Source organism: Cygnus atratus, chromosome 1 (genome assembly GCF_013377495.2).
Source record: "Cygnus atratus isolate AKBS03 ecotype Queensland, Australia chromosome 1, CAtr_DNAZoo_HiC_assembly, whole genome shotgun sequence".
Classification (NCBI taxonomy): domain Eukaryota; kingdom Metazoa; phylum Chordata; class Aves; order Anseriformes; family Anatidae; genus Cygnus; species Cygnus atratus.
Genome location: NC_066362.1, coordinates 140,162,110 through 140,186,194, shown reverse-complemented (window position 1 = coordinate 140,186,194; position 24,085 = coordinate 140,162,110). Strand labels below are relative to the sequence as shown.

The 24,085-nt window shown below is 41.8% G+C and overlaps 1 protein-coding gene across 1 annotated transcript in view; it reads left to right on the top strand.

The window, feature by feature from the left end:
- Nucleotides 1-24,085, top strand: part of AFF3 (ALF transcription elongation factor 3) — a 325,853-nt gene that overhangs the window by 278,302 nt on the left and 23,466 nt on the right. The window contains exons 11-15 of the mRNA XM_050711043.1: nucleotides 4,274-4,439; nucleotides 12,229-13,278; nucleotides 15,772-15,896; nucleotides 20,090-20,291; nucleotides 22,878-23,002. Coding sequence (XP_050567000.1) covers nucleotides 4,274-4,439; nucleotides 12,229-13,278; nucleotides 15,772-15,896; nucleotides 20,090-20,291; nucleotides 22,878-23,002 — 1,668 coding nt within the window. The remainder of the gene's footprint in view (nucleotides 1-4,273; nucleotides 4,440-12,228; nucleotides 13,279-15,771; nucleotides 15,897-20,089; nucleotides 20,292-22,877; nucleotides 23,003-24,085) is intronic.

Below are 24,085 nucleotides of genomic sequence, written 5' to 3'. Positions count from 1 at the left end.
TTGGTAAAGAACTGCATCTGTTTTATGTATACCTTGATCAGGCATCAAACTTTTCTGCCTTTGAAATATTGAGACTGAATTCTTGCAACGCATTGCACACAGCTACCCAGGAATTTCTTGTGCCCAATGTTCAACACTATGATTTATTGTCACGAAAAGTGTCGTAGCTGTAAGCAGTGGCTTAATATGAAGCATGAAGTAGGGCCCAGACCCAGTCTAATTAACCTCAAAAGGTCCCCCGAGGTCAAATGAGGCAATCTGATTTGGGAATCTTTCTCCACTGACTGAGTAGCAAATGCCTGCACCTTCGCAGGCAAGCGTTTAAACCACCTTGGTACTGTTCAACGGCTGTCCGTGGCCATGCAGTCTGATGAAGACTATAACTGGTCCCACCATACCTAAAATCTCAGGCTCTTCCAGGGACTGAGGTGACTCCCCCTCTCAACTTTGATCACATATTGCTTTGAGTGCGGAAGAAGTATTAATCTCCCCAAATCAAGGTGTTTCTGAGCCTCTACATCTGAGAAACTTTGACGCTACAAAATGTCCGGCAGTCTATCAGAGAAGGTGACTCAATCACTAGGCAATGCAGGAAAATATGTCTCTGGGGACTTGCATGGAATTTGGGTGCCCAAGTCCCATGTAGTCGGGATGACAGGACTATGGTCAGGAACTTCAAGTGTTTTGTTGGTTATGACATGCTTTACTGAGTTTCCAGCACCTTCACAATGTATTTAGTCTCTCTCTTAGTTTGCATGTTACTGAGTTTCCAGCACCTTGACGATGCATTTAGTCTCTCTTAAGTCAGAGGTTGCATGTTCTGTTCAAGGGCTTTAAAGAAGAGTGGTTCTTACCCAAATTGTTGTTTAATTGCCTAAAATATCACTTCTATGATGCAGTAATTAATTCTGGGGCATAAGCCACTAGCAAAATATGCATGAATGTTATGTGCTACAGTCATTAAAATGCAAATTGGTGTTTTATTTTGACTGCATGATCTTGCTTACATGCTTCTGAGAGAATAGTCCAAAATGGAAGTCACAGAATTAAAATGATGGTCATTTTTCCTAAGAAAGCATGAAGAAACATGTAGGTGTTATCCCTCTGATCACTATAGTATAATGAGGATCCTTATAAAAACACACTACATTTAAAAATGGAAAAGGTAGAAGGGGGACAGGAGACTTCAACAGTATCAGCATAAATGGGGAAATATTGTAATGCTGTTTAGTTTCCTTAGTATATTGGCTACCATTAGAGCAGCAAACATAGATTTCCAGATGTTTGTGAAGAGTCCAACAGTTATATTTTATATCTATGGCTGTAGTAACAATTTCTATTCAGCAGCCTAGAAAAACATTTCATGTCACAACAGGAAAGAAATATTACTGTGGGTTTTTTTTCTCCCTCATCCCCTACATAGCAATTCTGAATACTTCAGTCAATGCCAAACAAAAATGATGGTTTAAAAATTAAAACCACAATCACTAGGGGCAGGACGTAAATGTGCAGATGTTCTGTGATGCTGAAGAACTTTTCAGACAGCAGTCACAATGGTGTTGGGGAGAGGATGGGGAATCCATCAGAGTTGGACACTGTCAAAAGCATTCCCTAAGCTACGCTGTCAGAAAAGGCACTTACATTTTCATATTCCCTTAAGAAAAAAAAAAAATCAAAACCAGAAAACCTACTCACAATGGCCTCTGTATAACTCTCGCTATTTTATTAGCAAGGGATTGACTATAATCTGTTAATATACGTGAGCAACTTAGATCTGGAGTTTACTAGGCAACCTGTACAAGTGGAAAAGTGCATTGTCCCATAGCAGCATACAAAACATCAATTTTCCTTCTCTGGGAAGGAAAATTTTTACAAGCTTATTAGCTGTTACTGTTTCAGGCTCCTATGTGCCTTAATGCTGTTATACAAATGGCTGCCTGAAAAGCTTGCATTTTCCACACCTACCTGGCCAGACAAAAAGAAGTGATGAATAGCAGCAAAAACAGCAGAAGGCAAGTTTTTAAAGGCACACCTTGTAATCGGTACATTTAATGCCCGTGTAGGGTAACAGACCTCTTGCCTCCCACGAGTACACACAGGCACTTCTGCCAACTTCTCCCTAGCAAAAAGGGAAGGGGGATAGATATGAGAGAAGGCGATGTGGTGGGAGTGCTGGCCTGGATGGGATGGATGCTCCAGTGAGGAAAGGTTGACATATGTTGGGGGAGGTAGGGATGGGGCTGGAAAGTGTGCACCTTGGGGAATCACAGAGTTGAAACCACATCCCTGCTGGCCTGGCCTCTTTTCCAGCCCCAGAAATTGCATGTTGTAGGTGGCTTGTGTCAGGTATCAGATGCTACTTCTCCAGAACGAAATGCACCATTAGTAGGTAAAGACAGTTCATTAGGTGCAATATAGCTGAACAGTAATTAATTATTAGATATTATTTCTCACAAAATGCATCTCCAAAGTTCACATCGCATTAGCCACAGTATTGGACTGATGGAGCATAAACAAGGGTAATGATAAACACTGGTGAATGGAGTTGGGAAGAGATGGTTATTAGGGTACTAGCAAGTTTCATGTGGGGTTTATTTAACAGTCTTATTAATGATCTGGAAAAGGAAGTGAATAACTATTTAATTAAGTTTGTATTTGATACTAAATTAGAATTTGCTGTAGACACCTCTGAGGGCAGAGAAATAAATCAAAAGGAGCTAGGAGCATGTGCAGTAAAGAAGAAAATGAGACCTGGCATGGGAAAAAAAAAAAAAGCAAGCTAATCTCTCTGGAAGCAAATAATCTCAAGTGTAGCTATCAGTGGAGGAATTCTGGAGAAGGAGGTGTTGAAAGAGATGTAGGAGTGTTAATGGACTATATATTCCATCACAGCTCTGGTATATGTTTACAGAAGCAACGCATCAAGGAGCAGGAAGGTAATAGCCCTTCATTGTAGGGCTCTAGTGAGAACCATCTATAATGCAGCACTCCGTTTTGGGCATCCTGTTATCAGAGAGATATAGACAAATTGGAATGAGTTCAGAAAAGAGCCATAAAAATGATCCCATATCCCTGGAGATAATGACTTATGAAGAAAGATCAGAAGAAGTAAATGTGTAAGGCCTTGTCTGAAAGATGACTGAAGTAGGGCAGGAAAACAGTCTGCAAATACGTGAAAGGAAAAAGGGAGGAGGATAATTTATCATAGTAACTATTAGTAATAGGATGAAATAATAAGCAACAACAATAAATTTTAAAAGGGCAACTTCAGGTTGAATGTAGAGAGAAATTTCTGACAGTGGAATTTGGGTTAGTTTGCAGAGAAGTTTCCCAGGGGTAAAAGTAAAAGCTGCATTCAAGTCATTTAAAATCAAATTGGACAACTCACTAGAAAATGCACCCTGCTATGGGGAACAATCTTCCATTGCCCGGGGAATAAGCTGGATGACTTAATAGGACATTTCACACTCAAGCCTTTATGACTGTGATATTTTAATATGCATGGTCAACTATTTTGGGAAAGTATACATTTCTTGTGCTGTCAGGCCTCATAATACAAACACTTGCATGGAAACATGACTTTCAAGATGGCAAGCAGCTCTCCTGACAGCACGGCACTGCTGATATGCAAAAACACAAGCCTGAGCTCCTCACATTTCTTCAGGATCAGAGTCTTAGATCTTACAGTTATCAATATCAAGCAACCACATCACTTACGGGTAGGTGAAGAAGTGTGCAGGAACAAAAGATAGGGGTAGGAAGGTCCAGTGAGGATGTATCATTATTGATATTATTATTGTTACTCTATTACTGCTAGTAAATGGCTGGTACAGTGGAGTTTAGCTCAGTTTCTTGACTGTTCACCTTTCCCATCTCCAGCTTTCACCTCTGCACGGTGTTCATTAGACACTGTAAGACTGCTTCCTCTACTCTGTTTTTACCATGTTTCATTTTTTTTAATGTATCCTAACATTTCTGTTGAATGAGAAAAGAGACAAGCTGAAGCGAAAGCCCAACCCTCCCTCGTGTGAAGAAGGGATGGCAAAGGCTGTGGATGTAAATGAACATTCAGCTAGCCCTATACCTTTCCCTCAAATTACAATAATACAATGTTGAACTTGAACTCTCTTCACCATTTGTGAGCAGCAGAGGCAAGCTCATAGATAGGTATGCTCCCTAAAACACTGTGTTTTTTACGTTTTTCTTTGTCTGTGTGTGTTCTTGTTTTCTCCTCTCCCCTTCTCTCCCCGTGGGCTGCACGTGGGGCCAGCAGCCTGGTGGTGCCGCAGTCCAGCACCCGAGCCCCGGGACTCTCCAGCAAGGGGTCGAGCAGCAGCAGCTCCAGTGAATCCGAGACCAGCTCGGAGTCTGACTCAGAGAGCGAAAGCAGCTCCAGCGAGAGCGACGGCAGCAAGCCCTCGCATTACTCCAGCCCAGAGGTAAGGGCTTCTGCTCTTCATGATTTGGGGTGGTGAGCCGTTATTACACCCACTCAGACTTTTTTTTCCAGCCAAGGTGACACAAGGAGGCTGGGGGGAGACGCACAAAAAAAAAAAAAAAAGAAAGAAAAGCACAAAGATCTTCCTCCTGGCACCCTGTGAAATGCAAGTGGCAGGGGATGCTGGGGTGGATTAAAGCATTTGAAGCAAAAATGAAGAAGGAAATGACCCTGTGATATTTTCCTCAAACTGGAGCTCCTCACAAAGCTCATAGCTTGCTTGAGGCTTTATGCAACTCTGCTTCCATAGTGATGGCTTGCTTAGTGCTTAAGTCCTGATGTGGACTCTCAGCACTGCAAGGGAACTAAAGGCTTCTCTGTGCAGGGAAGCTATTATGAAATCAGTTTGAGGGTGGATTTTTAAAGCAAAACAGTTGTTTTTCACTCACGCACTTCCCTCACCTCACTCCCCAAGTGAATTATTCTCTGCTACTGCTGCCTTTCTGTGATTTAGTTTAATCCATCTCTAGCATGGACTAAACTGAATTACTCATGGTGCAAAACATTAAGCCCAAACTTGTCATCTGGAAAGCTAGCACTGAAAATTTCCACATGTAGACAAGCCCTAGCCAAAGTACAATTAAGCTGCCAGTGCTACCTTCTGCTTTCACCTCTGCAGTGTGCTCAGCAGACACACTATAGGGCTGCTTCCCCTACTCTGCTTTTCTACCAGGCTTGGCATTTTTATGTGTTTTGGTCAATGTACACCTTTAGCATAAAGCCATGCACTCCACAGCCACATCACACACATTAATGTATGTAAAAATATTCAAAAATCTAGCAGCAGGATTGTAAATACCCATGAAATACAGTCAGTGTATTTTCCTGCTCCACATAAAGCATCCCCTCACCAGACTCCTCCCCTGACAACTAAGCCTCACAGATTTTTTTACCCTGAAAAATTATACTGAATAACCAGCAAGCCTTTCTTCATATTTTGCTCAGTATTGGGGGCCATGTTTCCCATCAGGGAAAATGCAGCACTCACAGAAACATCATTTCTATATTTTTCTCAGGTTATGTTCCTTGTTTAACACTTATCTTCTTTTCTCTCTTTCTTCCACAGTGCTTTCAGATCCATTTCCAGTTAATTTTCCTCCACTTTGTCCCTTTCCTAAGTCTCTCTCTGGTTCTCTCCTTCCTTTCTTCTCTGTTTTCTTCCTTCCAGTCTCTCTTTCCTTGTTGCCCTCCCCATGCTATCCCATTTCTCATTTCCCATCCCAGGTTCTCTCATCTGACCCATTAAGACCTTGTTCTGTCTCATTCCTGGCTGGTTTCACTGCAGAGGTCTCACGCTCTCTCTCCTCTCCCTAATGGGAATCTCAGAAGGTAGAAGAAAAGGGATGAAGAGAAGAAAGAGAAGGAACCATGGTAGGGGGGAAGGAAACACGAGATAAAAGGGGGAGAAGCATAGTACCCAGGAAGAAAGGAGTGTGTATACTAAGATAAAAGAGCATCTAGGCCGATACCTGTGATGCTTGGACACAAGAGAAACAATTCCTCAGGGAATGCAGGAAGTGAATTAACTAAGGCAGGTCACGGGCTTTGTAAAGTCAAGCAAGGGACCAAGAGCCATGGAAACGTGGAGGAAGTGCCTCCTCTTAAGCATTTTATACATATTCTCTCGAGATCTGTGCAACCACTTTTGTGTGGAGTCAGAGTTATCAGTGATCATTGTCACGAAACAGCTGCACTGCTCCAACAGATTGCTTGTCTCTTTGCATTATGTTTGTGTGGTTTGCCTTCTAGGACATGCTGTACAAAACAGGCTTATATGAAAATGTAAAGGACTCAAAAGTGTGATGGCTGCAGTGGTTTTCATAACTTACTCCTTGGGATATGGGAGAGACCATGACATTCACCTGGATAGGGTCAGGGTGTCCCCGGGAAGTAGGATATCTGTGCTTTCCCCAAGGGATAGTGCTCTTCCAAGCCCATCATATGACTGGTGGCACCAATTCCAAACATGTTTATGTGATATCTCTGAGTGGAAGTCCTGTCTGCCTTGCATTAATGCTTTAACTTACATTTAGGAACCCAGTGAAGCCGTCTTCCTAAAGTACATGCCATGTTCTTATCCCATAAATGGAGAGAGACAGGTCCTTGGGAGCTCTTTATAAGGAGGTCCTGTCCACCTGAATTTAATTAGTGGGCTCAATTCCAGTCATGGTCTCAAGATGAATTTCATCTATTGGATAAAATAAAAGAAGCAAATACATCTTTGTCATTACAGAAGTATAAACTAATAAAGGTACAATTCAGGTACAATGAACCTGAGTACTCTTGCACAATGCTGGGCAGGAAATCCATATGTCCAAGTTGGGAGCAACTTCACCTGGTAATCTGCAGGCCATTATGAGCCCTTCATTCTTTTTTTGTTTCTTTTATTTTTTCCCCATAATTAGAAATATCATATGTATATATTCAAAATATTTTCTTGGACAGGTTATCTTCTGCATTCTACATTATACAAAAATTTAACTGCTGTTTCATTTCTCCTGTACTTTTTCTTCATCTCATTTTGAGATCTTTGAGCTGTTTTCAGGTGTCTTAATGCAGTTGCCTAGAGTGTAAAAGCAGCTCATTGTAAAGCATACATATAAAATAGATTAGATGAATTGCATCCTAAAAGTGTCCGTTTCTTTCCAGTGACTATTTAGAGGCTGTAGTGACTAGCTCAGCTGTCTACACTTTATGTCTGCAGTAAACTAAGAGTAATGGCTGAGCTAGAACAGGAGACAACATTCAGACTGGTTTCAGTGATGTGGACAAATTAAGGTGCCTCAGACAGTAATGTGAGTAGTTACAGTTTTGTGGACTGCCAAACCTGAAATTATGAACAAGGGACTGAGACTTCTATCTCCTGTTTCTTTGCTGAGGCCATGAATTCTTTGTATGACCTTAATTAATGTCATAAATGAGGATTCTGGAAAACGGTGACATCCTTCCAATTATTTCAGATGGTAGAAAAAAATGCGGGTCTCAAGTCCACAGAAGAACTACATTTCAAAAGCTAAAAATTTGGTTTGTTTGTTCTTCATTCAGTTGAATTATCATGCAGACCTCTAATAAGACTGGGTCTGGTTAGACAACTGGGGAAGTCCCATTACACAGGAAGGGCCAGAGGGAGGAATGGGCAGGAGGGAAACAAGAGAAGCCATTGCACGGAATGGAGCACCAGTGGCTGTTCCTGGCCAGAAGAGGGAGGTGTGCTGTCTTGGACCCTGCCAGCACCCCACCCCCAGATACACTGTCCTTTACAGCCTCCACTGTAGTGACCAGTTCGCAACCATCAAGGGTTTTTACCATGATTATTCCATCATCACGGGATAGTTTTGGCCTCACATCCACACGTTGTGTCTGACCTGGTCAAAGCTGAAGTGATTGGAGATGCTCTTCCCGGCCTTCCTCCCTCATCAACAGAGACCCACCTCCTGCCCACAGCACTGTGCATCCAGTCCTTCAAGTGCATGGACTTTAGTACTAATAGCCGCTGCCTGTAAATTCAGGCTGTTCCCTCAGGAGTTGTGTGGCATTGTCTCTCTTCTCCTTAGCTCAGAAAATAGGAAGAGCATATATATATATAACCAACTAGCTAACCGGTGAGCATGCTTCTGTCACCTCATCAGCATTTCTTCACTGCTACATTTCCTCAAGGACTCAAGGGAAGAAGAGTTTAGTTTGAGGGCTGGTGTGTGTGTATGTTTTCTGTATCTGTCTTGTTTTCAAAAAAGGTTTTGCTTCCCATCTGAAATGTCATGATTTGATTTCCTGAGTGGTAAATTCAGAAGAAAAGGGAATTTTCATCACTAGACTAACTGTAGACACTATCTTCACATTTGCTCATGTGATTCATGGGCTTTAGCTCTCCTATGCACTGTTTTTGGCAAAGACTACAAACTAAACTTCCCCGTCCCTCTAGAAAACTCATTGAGGCAGGAGCCACCTCTTAGAGTACGTGTGCACCATGCCTAACAGATGGGAATCTCTAGTTCTAATTTGATAAAGTGCTAGCAGTACTAATAGTAGAAGCAGCAAAATCATCATCATCATCTTCATCTATGTCTTAAATACAATGAAAAGGCATCACATTTGTATGGGAATTGCTCTGAACCAAATCTTTGATAGTAGGACAGCACAAACAGGTTATCATATCAGTAAATTAATGTGTGGATTTCCAATAGGTCAAGTATGCTGCAGGGATGGCTGATTGCTCACTCCTACCCTGCATTGGGTTAAGTACATGCACATTATAGGCTATCCAGTTTCTCAATGAAAGGGGTATCATGCTTCACATTTACCATGGTATTAGCTACACCTTAGGTTCCTATTTGTAATGACATAGAGTGATCCTGTTACGCTTGCATTGTTTAACAGCCCTTCACCCCAGAAAGTGTTTCTGGATAATGAGTGTTGACAAAAGTTTCATTTGGATGCATGCCACTCGTGCCTCTGGTTGCACTTGTAGCCTTTAAGAGACCTGAGATACATAGACACGCTTTGCTTGAGTCATCCCACCCAAATTTGGACATTTGTACTGTAGATACCTAAATCTGATCACCACCTCAGCCTCCCCTTTACAGTTAGGGGAGAGGAATGGACATTTTTAGGGCCCAGCTCATCTGGCCTATTTTGGATGTCTATTTAAAGATGAAATGGTTCACACCCTAGAAGAGTAGTCCACTGATTGGAGAACAAACTTTTTGACTAGCTCAGATATAGCTGTCTATAATATACAGATGAATCCACACACATTTTTTAAACAAGCATATCACATCCTTTTATTTCTTGTTGAAATGGCACACGTACATCTGTAGTGCATTGGTCCCTGGAACCATCTGTCTCTGGAAGAGTTTCCTGGTTTGGGTTTTTGTGACAACTCCATAGCTCATTACAAGTCAGCTTTACTACAGACCATTGTTCCTACTGCTGCTGTCTATCGGGCCAACACCAGCTTTACTCCAACTAAAAACTGCCCGGTTCTCTTCAAGACCTCGAGGGCAGTATATTTCCATCACGTAAGACCATTTTGCTACTTGATCCCTCTGGATCTCAGTAGATTTCCGTCCTTACATGCTGCTGAAAATATCTCACTGCAAGCAAACCAACTTTAATTACACAGGTTCGTGTGTGACCTGCTCAGGGAGGTAGCGTGGACTGGAGAATTAGGGATTTTCTGTTCCTCCCACAAATAATTGCAGTTGGGCATGTGAAGTGTACTGTTAAAAAATTTCCAGTGAATCTTCCCAATCCTTTTTTTCACCAGGTCTGTTTTTCTCTCCTGGCTGGTCTCTTGCAAGTTACATTGTTTTTAAAAGTGATTTCAAAAAATAGTAATTTTTAGAGAAATCAATTGAGTAAATTACTTCCAAAATAAAACTGACATCACTTGTGTACATTGACAATCTTAAATATTCCAAAACTGTATAATGGCCCTAAAATAATTAGAGAAGTTTAAAATTTTTGATTTGCTAGAATTTATATTCTTTAAATTTACCTTATTGGCTTCAGGCCTTTTGCTTCTAGCAGATGCATCTTAAAGGTTTTTGTTTGATTGACTGATTGTTTGCAGATACATCTTTCTTTCAGCAGCCACATAGACTTCAATTTTACTTTAAATATATGTATCTAAGTTCATGACTCTGAGAGCTGAGGCTTTAAGAAAATACAACAAGTGTCCTGAAAGCCCTGACAAAATGAGCAAAGCTGGCAATATTGCTGATGCTTTTTATTAGACTTCTTAGTTGGCTTACAGGTTGGTGGGAGTGTAGCTATTCCACCTAAATAGCAGACATATCACTGCAGGAAAGTACCATATTGCCAAGTTATGACGCTTTAGCAGTTAATCACTGTTTTCTGCTGGTTTACTGTTATCCCTTGAAATCCATATTTTGTGAACCACTGTTTTAGAGAATGACAAGGTACATAAAGAGACAGAATGGGATGTAACAGAAAATCTGGAAGATTTTTTTGAACTTTCAAGCTGCCCTCACTCTGGCCTATACTTATGGGCAGAGGTGTATTTTTTCTGCACGTTTCTGATATATGTCCTTTTGTTGAATATAACTCCTGAACACTGCAAAGGCCTCCATATATAGTGAACCTTTTATTATATATGTATTAAGTTCATTGTGTACATAATGAATGGCACAAAACGCATCCAACTCTACTCTCAGCAGCAGTCTAAAAAAATGCTGTTTATTTTACACAAAGAGTTAAGAGTCTTAAAAATACATCTTCATCCAAGAGAAATGCTGCCCATTCATTTTCAAGATTTACAAGTCTGGAAAGAAATTCATCATGTAAGATATTAGGGAGTATGATTAAGAAAAAATAAACTTAAGGCAATCCAGCAAGCTTCCTGTAGGTATTGGCTAGCTGGATAATGAGTAAATTAGACACTTCAGAGGAGGAATATTTTTATCATATGAATTCCAATGTCTAACTGTTTTGCTTATTTTAGGAGACTTTGCTCCCTGTAGAGTGAATACAGCCCTCCGTGGGTGACTCTGAAGACACGCTTGGCTATGCAGGAAGCCTGTGTTGCTTTCAGGCACCTCCTTTTAATAGAGGATCCTTTGTGTTGGAGACTGTCTAAAGTTAGGGACTGTGGATATTCTCTCTTGAGCAAACTTTCTTCCAGAGCATCAATAGTTTTCATGTGCAATTGCTTAGTTGATCAAATTTTGGTTCCAGTTCAAGAAATTAGGAGACTTTTCACATTGGCTTCTGTTGGTTTAGAATATGGCTGCCCATCCACTCCATCTTTTCTTTTTTTTTCCTTTCCTTTTCATTTTATTATGCTCAAATTACTGATTGCAAGAAGCATTATAAAACACTTGCACATTGTTCTGAAATAACGTTTTCTGAGCTGTGGTTACATTTGAAATCATAATTATCCCACTACTTCACTGTCCAAACACCATTATATTTTAGATGTTCTCTTATAACTTGATCATGTTGTGACAGGAACAAAGAGAAAAACTAACAGCCGCACAATACTTACCAAATGAGTATTTGACAATACCACCACACAGCAAATGTTTGTGTGATCTCACAGGGTTATAACATCAATACCAGACAGATTATATGCACCGCCTGGTTAGCCTTCCCTCTCCCAGGAGAGACTACATGTCCCTTTGTATGCTGTTTAAATACTATTTGTATTTAATGCAAAGGTGAAATATATATATATTATATATACTTATTATACTATACTATACTATATATACTATTATATATATATAATATACATATATCCCTAGCTTTCCAGCTAGCTATCCTAGTTTAGCCTCAGCTGTACCCCTGCCTTGTTTTCCATCCTTCCTATCACCATTATATTTTTCTCTGTTTGGAAACTTGGTAGCATTTCCCGGTAAAGCCAACACCAGTAGCTCTACATGAATCATCTGTAGAAATTATGACTCACAGAAGCTGTCCTCGTTCCCAGCTTCATCCAGAAACCAAAAATATCCCCACCCATGGGGCATGCCCCCTGTTTCCCAGCCCTAATGCCAGGCCAGGACCTCTGTCAGGGCAGCGTGGTGTATCCTCACCACCTCACCTTTCCCATCCACGGCCAGGGCCAGCGGGTGCCATGGGGCTCGGGGTGGCCCCTTGCCCAGGGTAAAATCTCTTCAGTACCAGTGTTTTGGTGTCCCTGAGGGGACCCTGCAGGCCAGGGCAGAGGGGCTTGGCACTAAGCTCTTTGCTGTTTGCTTCTCTTTCAGCCCGAGCCACCCTCGTCCAACAAGTGGCAGCTGGACAAGTGGCTGAATAAAGTCACCCCTCACAAAGCACCCATCCTGACCCACCATGACGGCCCGGCACTGGAGGCCCATCCCTACTACGGCCACGTGAAGGCGGAGCGGCAGGAAGGTGAGAAGACCCCGGCCACCGGCCCAGCCGAGCACCGCAGCGGGGAGGGCCGCACCACCACCGTCACCACCACCGCCACCATCGGGGACGGGCCACGGCCCAGGACCGCCAACAAAGCACCAGGCAGCAAGGGCGGCCGCCAGAAGTCGCCCCCTGCCGCCGACGGCGGGCCTCCAAGGAGGGCGGCGGGGAAGAAGGCACCGCGGCGGGCTGAGAGGACCTCAGCTGGGGACGGCTCCCACTGCCGTGGGGCAGAGCCCACTGGGAGCCACAGCTTTCTGGAGAGCACCGCTGGCGAGGCACCAAGAGCCCGGCCTGTTGGCGGTGGCGGCAGTGGAGGCTGCCGAGCAGGGCACCGCCGGGAGCCCCGCTCGGCCACAGCTGGCGAGAAGCGTCGGGCACGGGGGCCGAGCAAAACGGCACCCAAATCCAAGGAGTTCATCGAGACTGAGTCCTCCTCATCATCATCTTCCTCTGACTCGGGCTCCGAGTCAGAGCGGGAGGAACGCCCGCTGCCCAAGGCGCCGGCGGCAGCCGGGGCCGAGCCGCGCGCCAAGGACGCGGGGACCGGTGCCGCTAGCAAACCCCACGGCGGCTGCAGTGCCTTTGGCTCCATTAATGCCAGGACTAGTAGTGAAATAGCAAAGGAGCTGGAGGAACAGTTTTACACCCTGGTTCCTTTCGGTAGGAATGATCTCCTGTCTCCTCTGAAAGACAGTGATGAGGTAAAGTCACTGTGGGTCAACATTGACTTGGCTCTTTTGTCCAGGATTCCAGAGCGTTTGCCCGAAGAGCCGCTGGCAATGAGCGCCGGAGCAAACCAGGCGGCCAGCCTCCCGCAGGGTAGTAGTGCTGACCCCCCCGCAGAGAAGGGTTTACCGAAATCTAGAAAGAAACGCAAGGTGAGCTCCAGGAGATGGGGGTGGCTGCTTGGGGTGGGAAGGGGGACACAGCCCAGCCGCGATCAGTGAGCATCACTTGTGCCCATGTCCAACACTCAACGGTGGTGCCCTCGCTGGGTTTTGTCCCCTCACACCACACTGGAACCAACAAAACCCCTTGTGCGGTCAAACTTCTGGCCTCGAGGAGCTGGTGTTGTCTGCTGGCGGGTGGCTTTTTGTACCCTGGTGAAAGTGAAGTCAGATAGCTTTTCCTCTTGAGGCTTCTTGCAAAACCGGAGCATTTGGAGGTGATGCTTGTTTTGGCATAGGGAACATTCTGGCACAGTCTGCACGGTATCACCACATATCTGGAAAAAAGGAGAGGAAACATCCTTTTTCCCTTCATATTGACAACAATAGGAGAGAATCCTTCAGTCCCTGCAGGCAGCCCTGGCTTATCAGGGACCTGCCTAGCTCTGCTGCTTACTTCACTGACACCTCTGTAGCCCGCTGCTACCTCAGGACTCCGACACAAGTGTAAGAAGTGAGTCAGTAGCTGATGAGCCGACCTGTCCCCAAGCAGCACCACTGCAGCAGCCAGGTGGGCACAGCCCTGTGGTCATATCCATCCCTCTGCCATGCCTCTCTTGCACATTTTTGGAGCTGCCAGGTGCACAGGCTTTATCCCTGCTGAGGAGCCGCCTCCACCCCATGGCTGCAGCTGTCCATCAAGGAGGCTTTCCAGTCCACTGGTACCAATCTGCCCCCAAAAGTCACTCTGAACTGGAATTGCCATCTGCCCAATTTCTGGATGGTTTTGCTGTGCAGTTGTCTGTCACCCCCTGAGCTACCATATGTGTGCAGACTGATCTGTATGTTTCTTGGTATCATTTATCCAAACAGGTCTTTCATTTTTTTCTCTCTCTCGTCATTTTTTGGTTATTTTTTTAGTATCTGAAAGTATTTTTTTTTAGTATCTGAACTATTCTAGCTACTGGTAGAGCAATAGCAGAGAGCCCTGCTATGTTTTGAGATGCATTTGTCTGCATTTTCTTTAGGAAGTAGCATGAAAGTAATTGCATAATACAAAATGATGGGGACCAGGTCAGAGTGGCAGAAGTAAAAGATTGATGTTTTGTGCAATAGGAAGTGTCTATGTGATGTTGCCAGCTGGTACACCCAGAATAAAACAGGGGGATATGATAGAAGAGCAAAATAAATGCAGCCATTCTAGAAATGCTTAATTTGACTTTCCATGGCACAAATTATCTTTTACTCTTCTGTCTTAAAGCATCGCTGTTGTTGGTGGTTTTAGTGTTACAATAAATACAATGGAGTACCAAATTGCCTCTCTGCCTGTAGTAAGACCCTCACTGTGATAACTGCTATGCAAACACACAATATGCGATCCCCCTTCTCAAAATAAGAATAAGTCTAATAAGAATGGATTATCAGGCGTAACTGCAAAATTAGATAGAGGTCCTTATCGCTTCCACATCTGTCATGATCTCAAGAAGGGCAAAGTAGAGATGGAAGAGGATGGTTAAGCACTAAGGTGTAAGAAGATCTTCACTCCTGTGGGGTGTGATCTATGTTAACCCCACAGCAGCAGCCACAGTGGCAGTGGATAACACAGAATATGTTGCCATGCAGCAAAGCAATAAATACAGGAAAATCAAGAGATCACAAGTAAAATTCAGTCATCAGTGGAAATTGGATAATGTTAGATGTGGAAAGGGATGGAGACTTCATAGAAGGCTGGGAAAACAGGGTCACTGGGAAACAATGGTAGGACCTAAGGAATTCAACTGAAGTCAAATAGTGGCAGGAAACATTGGCTGCGTTCATACTACCAGGAGAGATAGGGCCAGGATGCAGCACCAAGCGGTGGCACACAGTCATCCACTTTGTTTAATTGTTAGCATGCTTGCTAACGTGGTTTTGGCCTAGACCAACTTCTGCTCTTCCAGAAGGTGTCTGGCCCTGGCCTGGGACCAAACCAACTAAAGTGGCTGCCTAAAAGGCAGTCCAAATATGGTATAGCCTGGTTTGAAGGAGGAGCAAGTTACATGCATGGATGTGAGCTGTGCCATGCCAGCCGGCCTCAGGGCCTGTTGCTGATCTGTTGTATTTACTAGCACAGGCATAGTCACGGATGACAAGAAAAGAGTGGGAGAGACAAGAAGAATGAGGTTGAGGACTAGGCAAGAGAAAAGTGCACAGGAGACAGGCAAAGACGGCAATATAAAGAAAGAAAATATCCTGAGATGCAAGTGGGAATATGGTTGAAGCAATTCAAGTTTTATATTCTACTCTATCTTATACTCTACATTTACGTACTGCCTCTTTAGATTTTAGTTTTTCAAGACGTGAACCAATCTCTGATCGCTGTTAGGTATATGCTTGAAGAAAGCATCAAAATGCCAGAAAATACCAGCTCCTGATTTGTCAAAATACTTTCAGATCTATCGTAAATCCAAAACCTACAAGATTATTATTTTTCTCTTTACTCAGTGTGAGAATGAAGAAGAATACAGAGACATCAAGAAGACTCATTTAGAGCGAGAGAGTTCTTCACGATTAGCTGCCTCTGCCCATAACATCACAACAGCAAATCACTGCAATATGAATGAAAATAGGTAAGCATTTTCCTTCTTATTTACCACTGAGTCGTACAACTAGTTGCAGTTTAATGTCGTGTGTTATTTTTGCCTTTAATAGGATTTATTTTTTAATTATCACATTTTATGTTGAAAAATTGCCCAGTTTATTCTGCTTTCTTCTAGTTTAATGAACAAGTTAGCAGCTCTGACACATTTATATACTCGCATTTTTGTCGTATTGCGCAAAGTTGTAAGTTCAAGTGCAAGGCTCATGGAACGAGTAATTATGGCTAGAGTAGTGCGATCATCCAAAACATATTCTCAAACACTGTCTTGTAGGCACCAATTCACATGTGCAGCCATCTTTTCTTTCCTTTGTGTTATGAGTTTCAAACTTAAAGTTTGACTGTATGTTTGGGTTTAAATGCAATTGTCTGTAAACTCTGTTTAGATTGCAAAAAATATTCATAACAATGCCTGCAATACTCAGTTCCGGAATATACATGAGATCCAATATTTTCAAGATTACAAGCAATCTATTCTGTTTAATTAGTAGGTATTTTAGTGCAAGGAACTCGGATTTTAAAAACAATTTGAGTTTAAAAGGATGAAGGGTGTGAAAAACATTATGAATATTTAGCTATATGCTGGCATGGTTTGTGTACACAGACCCTGATCAATGTCAGATCAATCATCCTGAATCTTTCTGGAGCATTCTAGCAGTGAAACTTTGACATCTTTTCAAAGTTCAGCTGCATGCTGTTTAGTACACATTGGCCATCAGTATTTCAAAAATATTTTTTTTTTTTCTGGCAGTATTAGGGTATGTCTTAGAGTGGAGTTGCTAAAATTGGAGAATATTTGTATTTATTGTAGTAGGCTTTTCTACTGTACGCATCACTGATGAGTTTGAGCAATTCTTGTTATTAAGACTGGACAAAATCATGATGAAAACTGGTATATATACCGCTTATTCAGAAGTTTGAATTCAATTTCTTTGTCCTGGCATAAGTCACATGTTTCATAAAGTGGAAAAAAAACACACAAAACAGTTTGTTTTATTGTGGGTGATTGCATGCGGGCATGACATTCCTGTGTGGAACAATTGCCAGAGGTGACTTAGAAATTAAACTTACATTCACATTTTAAATAAAAGGTATAGCATTGAAGAAACTTCCAGGGTGGAGTGTAGCTGAATTCCATAGAAGTTCCCTAGGCCTCCAACCTTAGATGTTGACCACACTGGGGGAACTTGGTGTGCTGACTCTAAGAGGAACAGTACGGAGGGTGGAGCGGAGTGGAGACACCGCGGCCAGGCTCTGTGATAAGATGGGAACTTGAAGGTACATCAGAACCGATAAGCTGCATATTTGTTATCCTGGGCCAACGGCCTGCCACATTTTTGACAAAATGCTGTCCTTTTGGTGAACTTTTCCCATTATAATATCATTATAATACCAAAACATACCTCCACCCCGAAGGCTACCCACCTCCAGGGTGTAACCATGCCTCACTGAGCCTTCGCTTTAAATTTTTCTAGTCTGTACCTTTAAAAGCAAAGTGAGAAAATTTCACACCAATCATAACAAAGGTATGTATGACCAGAGTCACTCAAGCTCCAACTGAAAGATAAAAAATGATATAAATTAGCTTAAGGGAGAGAGGATGTTAGGGAAGATACCATCACATAAGGGAAGATACCATCACATAAGGAAAGATACCTTCTGACTTCTGGGATCAGTCAACAGGCCGAGCCTCTCTTCCCCCCTATTGGGACGCCTTTGGGTAAGATTTGAACACTTGGTTATGCCAAGTGCCTCCCCGGGAAACTTAGAAATCTCTGTAGAGCCGCTTTATATCTTTAAATGCATTTGTAGCCAGGCAGTGTTACTTATACTCTTGGTATTTGCACATGCTTTGCAGACAGTGAATTTATCACAGGCAATCCAAAGAACCTGTGTATCTGTTACTTTAACAAACTGCACTAGCTCATTAATCTAGCTGTGGTAGTTCTCATTGAACACAACCAAACTCTTTAAGAGTGGCCATGGTAGTTCATGGAATGCAACTAGACTGAGGGTGTATTATGTTATTTGTGCATCTGTAATTGTATTAAAAATTGTATATTAAAAACATTGTATTAGGTACTCCTGGTAGCAAATGTACATTAAAGAAATAAATAATTAAAAAAAGGTCTTAAATGAATACTCACCCCCTAATTCTTCCTTAGCCTGTCCTAATTCCAAGAAGTTCAGGTGTTTTATGCTACTGTAGGTCACGATATCAAGTTACTGAGGCTGTAGCTAAACCAGCAGCATGTGTGTCAGGACTTCCTGTCCCTCTTGCAACCAGCAGCCACTCATTCTAGCACATTCCCCTCCAATTATGCCAGCATATCTGCATGTAAAGCCCTCCTGTAAATTCACTCAAGAAACTTTGTCTGGAACTTGTGTCAGCACAGCTGGGGGTTGGTAGCAAAGAGGGGAGCAAAAACACCTTCAGACATGAGCATTTTATATTCCAGAACTACAACCTGATGTGCAGACTGACGAAGGCCCTGTTTGACACAAAAGGCTGCAGTGTCAGGCAGAGATACCCTAAATATCTTGCACCTACATCCGGTGCCACTATTCCAAGTCTCAGCAGAGCAGAGCTCACTGCAGGTTGTTTTGTACGGCTTCTCAGTATAATAAGGTCATGCTGCTGCAGCTTGACTGCTCACAGTATACTTTGGTGGGCATAAGCGAAGTGCCAGAGGGCATGCAAAAGGTCTGCCACACAACTAGAAATTGCATCTACCCCTCACAAGGCCTGGGCCAAGCTTTTGAGGCTTGGGTGGGAGCCCTCCAAGGAGCAATGGCTTCCAAGGAATGATGGCTTCTCTTGGATGCTGTAGCCCTGCACTTTGACAGTGATGTATAAACACGGCTAGCCAAGGCATGGTTTTGTGTTTGAAAAAGGGAAAGGAAATAACAGCATCAGCATGCACTTTGAAAATAGTGCTAAAGATCTTGTTTTTCTTAGTGGGAAAAGGATAACACAGTTGTCCATTTTACACACCTTGATTCTTGCATTCATGAAGAGCATTGGTCATTAAAGTAAAACAGTTCATGTTGTATTTTAAAAGTACTACACTGTGGGAAACAGGAACGGTTCTGAATTATGATTTATGGCTTCTCTCACAGATAGTTTTTAAAGACATGCCAGATAAATGGACAAATGTATGATAAGTGCACATTTAATTAGCTCCGTTCTCTGAAATGATGTACAGAAATAAAGTATATTTTGTACCATATTCCTTTTTGCGATTCCATTAAGTGTATACTGCCTGATACAGTAACTATAAAGAAGTGAGAATTGTCCATAAAAAGTAATAGGCTGAATAAAGGGGAACATGACAGGGGAAGGTATTGTGTTAAAATAGTCTGTCTGACCTTAATCACAGTTGTAGTCTTAATGCAAACCATTTTCATTAAAAAATGTTTATTTTGTGTGTGTTGCTTTAAAATTTTCAGATAATTTTTTTTTTTTAAATTCATGCAACTAAAGCTTATTTTGGGGATATTTTTGTGGTTTGTTTGACTTCTCATCCACAACTTCCCTCAAATAAATGAAAGCTGAAAATAGAGCGTAGCTTTCTTCTTCAGAAGATGGAGCAGCTCAAATTGCTGTGACTACTGTTTGCATGTGTTTCCTTTTGTCTGCAGTACCAGCTTACCTTTCTTTGTCTTCAAAATCTGTGTTAGATTAGTATAAACAGCTCTACCAAAAGCTGGTCATTGAGCACAAAGACAACACAGTCATCTTTAAACACATTTCCTGTTTTAGTTCACATATGGCTTTATTGCCATGGCTTATAAATTGTCACCTGTAATGGTGAAATAAGGCTCCGTAACCTAAACTTACACTTCAGAGCCTAATCTTCGTCTCTAGCTATCCCTTAAGAGATGGTGAGCAAGTGGCCATTTATCTCTGTATTTTTTTCAAGTACTCAGATACAGACCTTATATTAACTCCAGAATTACAATTTGCCTTGAAGGGAAAGAGGAGAAACACGATACCAATTTGTAAATGAACTCTTGGTCCCTATACTGTAAGCTTGTTTCCAGATACCAATAGACTTTATCCTGCCAGCAGGTTTTAAATTCAAAGTTTTGGTAATATATAAAACATTTACCTTTCTCAAAGCCAGCTTTGTGACACTCCATTACTGTAATTTCCATTTCCAGCTTGGCAATACCAATAAATAAAAATGAGAAAATGCTTCGGTCACCTGTCTCTCCCCTCTCTGATGCATCAAAACACAAATACTCCAACGATGATTTAACTTCCTCCAGCAGACCTAATGGCAGCAGTCTATTACCTTCCATCTCCTCCAGCAAAAAACATAAGGGTGAAATCCAGTCTCAGCCACATCCCGGAGACTTCAATGTAAGTTTATGCTGTTGTTCACAATATAAAACCTAGCTGTATATTTTTTACTTTGTATTGCAGTCCATGATAGCTTTGCAGAATGTTACGCCAAAAAAAAAAAAAAAAAGTAATAATGAACGTTGTACTGTAAGTCCAGTTTTTCTGTTTTGGAGTTTAGCAAGGCACAGAAGAAAGACAACAAGGCAGGCTGTAAATTAGACAAATAAGAAAGGCTACATAAGCAGAAAGTAAATGCTAGTGGCCCAAAATGAGTGGATTTAGGCCTCTAGAGTATTGCTTGAGCATAATGCAAGACCCGTACATCCAAAAGTGTGGTGCGTAAGGCCTCTAATGTACAAGGCCTCTACTCAGCCACTGCCTAACCGTAAGTGTGCCTGCAGTTAGGTAATCCTGTATGTCTTCCAACAAACATTCTCAGACACTTCTGCTTATTGCTGGCACCAGTGAACAGCTTAGCACCAGCCTCACAACTCAGCTCCACCAGAGTCCAGACATTCAGAGACTTATCCCATCATAGTCTTGATCACACTAAATGTGTCCAGAGACCCGCTCCAGGTAAGGAGCTATTACTAAACCAGGTGTTAGCCACTGCCTTTACAGCACAGAGAGAGTGGGAGTAGATGCTCCCCCCCATTTATGCATGAGCTCTGTGATTAGGATGCTGGATTAAAGAGTCTGTTAGCACTTCTGGTTGAGAAGATTTGTATCTGTCTCACCTCTCAAAATAGTACTGTACCTTCCAACCTGCAGGACATTGTCATTAGGAGATTAAGGACAGAATACTGTCATGTCCTCCCCTGGCAGCTCTGTGTGAAATACCTTTATGTGAAGAAGCAATTTGGGTACCATCATATTGATGTCCACTGCTGGAATATCTAGTCAAGTTGCTAAGCCAATCTTCTGTTGCTAGAAAGGCCCACGCTCCTCTCCTTGCTACAGAAATGGTTTATATATTTTATCCAATGCTTATTTGTTTTTTCATTATATGTTATTTGAAAAATAAGAGGCTTCAAAAGCTTAAGTATTTGTGCCTAAGCAACTTTCAGGAAAAGAAAATACCTGAGCTGTAGCAGTGGTCGCTTCCAGACACTTTTGTTTTTGGGAACCTGTGGGAATAACTGCCCATAAAGTCAGATGTATATACTTTTTTTTTTTCCTTTTGACAGTGAAGGGAGAGGTAGTAAATATAATCTTAATTTTAGACATTAAAAAAAAAAAACAAGTTATCTTAAGTTATATTTTTCAAAAATATCTCACAGATGCTTTTAGTAAATTGAAATAAAATTTTAAAAGTGCATAAAATATGCCAATAAAAAGGCATTTTAACATATAGTAGTGATAAATTTATCTTTTCATGGATTAAATGTAAATTCTTAAACATTTAAACTTCTAAAACATAAGTTTAGAGGTTTATAACCCATTCAGAATTATAATGATATGAGTCTTCACTGGATATCTTGAAAACAATTTAAATTCCTTCACAGGCAAATGTGCTGGAAATCAAAAGTAGAAGGTGATTGCTTTATGATCCACACCCTTAGCAAATGCATTTCACTGAGATTTTCTGCATAGCCTAGCAATGCACCATTTGGTCAACATTTTAACAACCTTTGCAATAAAATTCTTATGTATCTGATTATTCATCTGAAAACTTTAGCCTACTGAACTGATCTGGATGTGCCATATAGAATATGAAAGCTCATGAACTATAAATGTTAAACTTATCTTTGTTTTATCCCATCTTCCCATTGGGTATCTAGCTGGCATGCCTGAGTGGTCCCTTGAATTTCTGTTAGAGACCACAAGCCAGGGAGTTGTTCTTATCCATTTTAACTTTTTGTCCATTTCCCTATTAAGTTTCCATCTTCCACCTGAAGGAGAACTAATAGTGATTTCTGGCAGTGATTACAAACCAAGAATGACCTGAGGCTGCCTGCTCTGCACTGTACCAGCGCATGGCTGCCCACACAGCAGGTCACCAGGTGGTATGAAGGGCTCATGAGGCCACATGAAGAACAGGGCTGCAGCTGAGAGAAAGCATGAGACCCTGCCAAAAGGTGTGCTTCAGCTGTGGTACAGAGCAGTGATCTTTCAAGCTCATCAGAGATGCAGAGAAGAAAAAAGCCTGGGCCTTTGGTGACAAATTCTCACCACACAGGCACATTAGCGGTGCGGTGTGGAACAAGTCAAACAAGTGAGCCTTGCTCTCCTGGGGCTAGGTACAATACTAGTTTGGAAGCTGAAGACTAGAGATGTAACTCGATCTTCTAAATGACCACAACAGATCTATTCTTTAGTAATTTCACTGACTGTGTTACAGGGCATTTTGATAGTTACTAATAGTTCAGCTCCATTTTGTCTGTATATCGCATTGAAACTCGAGCCCTTTACAAAGTGCTCTGAGTGATATGTGTGAATTCATGGCTATCGGTGACAGGACAGTTATACATACTCCTTGATGAAATAGTAGGAAAACTAACTGGCAATTTATAACACAATGCAAAGACACTCTGTTGTTTATTAGTTGCTTTTTTGAAGTTAGTAGCCAATTCCTCAATGTCTTCTATGCTGTTTGTTGTCTAGAAAGCAACTCACATCAATTCAGAAAACGTTCTCTGCAATAAGCCACAGTCCCAAACAGAGCCTTGGTCACCTCTGTCTGGCGCACCCAGGGACTGCAGAAGGACAAAGCTTATCTTTGATGATATGTAAGTACAGATGGCTTTAAAATAAAGTAAACAATGTAGTTTTCTGCATTTGAAAAGAAAAATACCATTTGTTCAACAGGATGTTGAGACGTGTCCAGTAGTATTTTAGTAATGCTGTACCTTGAGCAATGAAGGAGACATACTGTATGAAGTCTTTGATTTTGGTCCCTTCCAACCCAAGCCATTCTATGATTCTATGATTCCGTGATTCTATAATCCTATGATTCTATCATTCTATGAGTAAGGCTAATTAGTGCTCTTAGGGCTCAGATATGAATTCTGTACACCTCAGACTACTTACATGTACACATTCATATCAAGGCAGGGTGAGAGGGGATGCCTTCTTGCGTGCCCTTTGAAGCAGGGGAGAGGACAGATGGGAGCCTTGTATCCTCGAGCCTTGACAGCTGCTTTTGTTACTGCTACTGCTGCTCGGAAAAAAAAAAAGAAAAAAAAAGAAAAAAAAAAGGTATTACAAAGGCAGGGTGAGTAGGAAGCAGCAGTGGTTGCATGAGTATCTGAAGGGATACTTGCCCCTCCCCTCCTCCAGTACATCCTTCAAACATCCCTGCCCTCCTCTGAAAATAATTTCAGCTTGTAATTGTTTTTATTTTCTTTTTGGTAAATTAAAACTGCTGGTTTGTTTCCCAAGGTCGTTTAGGATATGATCTTATTTAGATAAAGTATAAAGGTGAAACTGAATGTTGGAATCCTAATATCTAGAAAACGCAGATTCTTTTTGCCTAGTAATGTTCTGGCCTGAAAATACTGATTTTTCTGGCTAGTGTAGAAGAAATTTTGTTCAAGCTATGTCTCAGACTGCCTCTAACAAATACAGCTCCATGAGCTGTGTGACCTTGACGCACCTTTTGTTCTTCCACAATTACACCCACCACATCACTCACTCTTATATACCTAAGGAAACCTTGGAAAAACAGCCCTATTTCCTCATGAACTGTTTTGTACCAGAACAAGTATTTTTAATAACTGGTAATAAGAATTGTAATAATTGTAAGGCTCATTCATATGACCTAGTCTCAGAGACAACTAGAGGGATGACAGCATCTCATAACAAGAATCCAG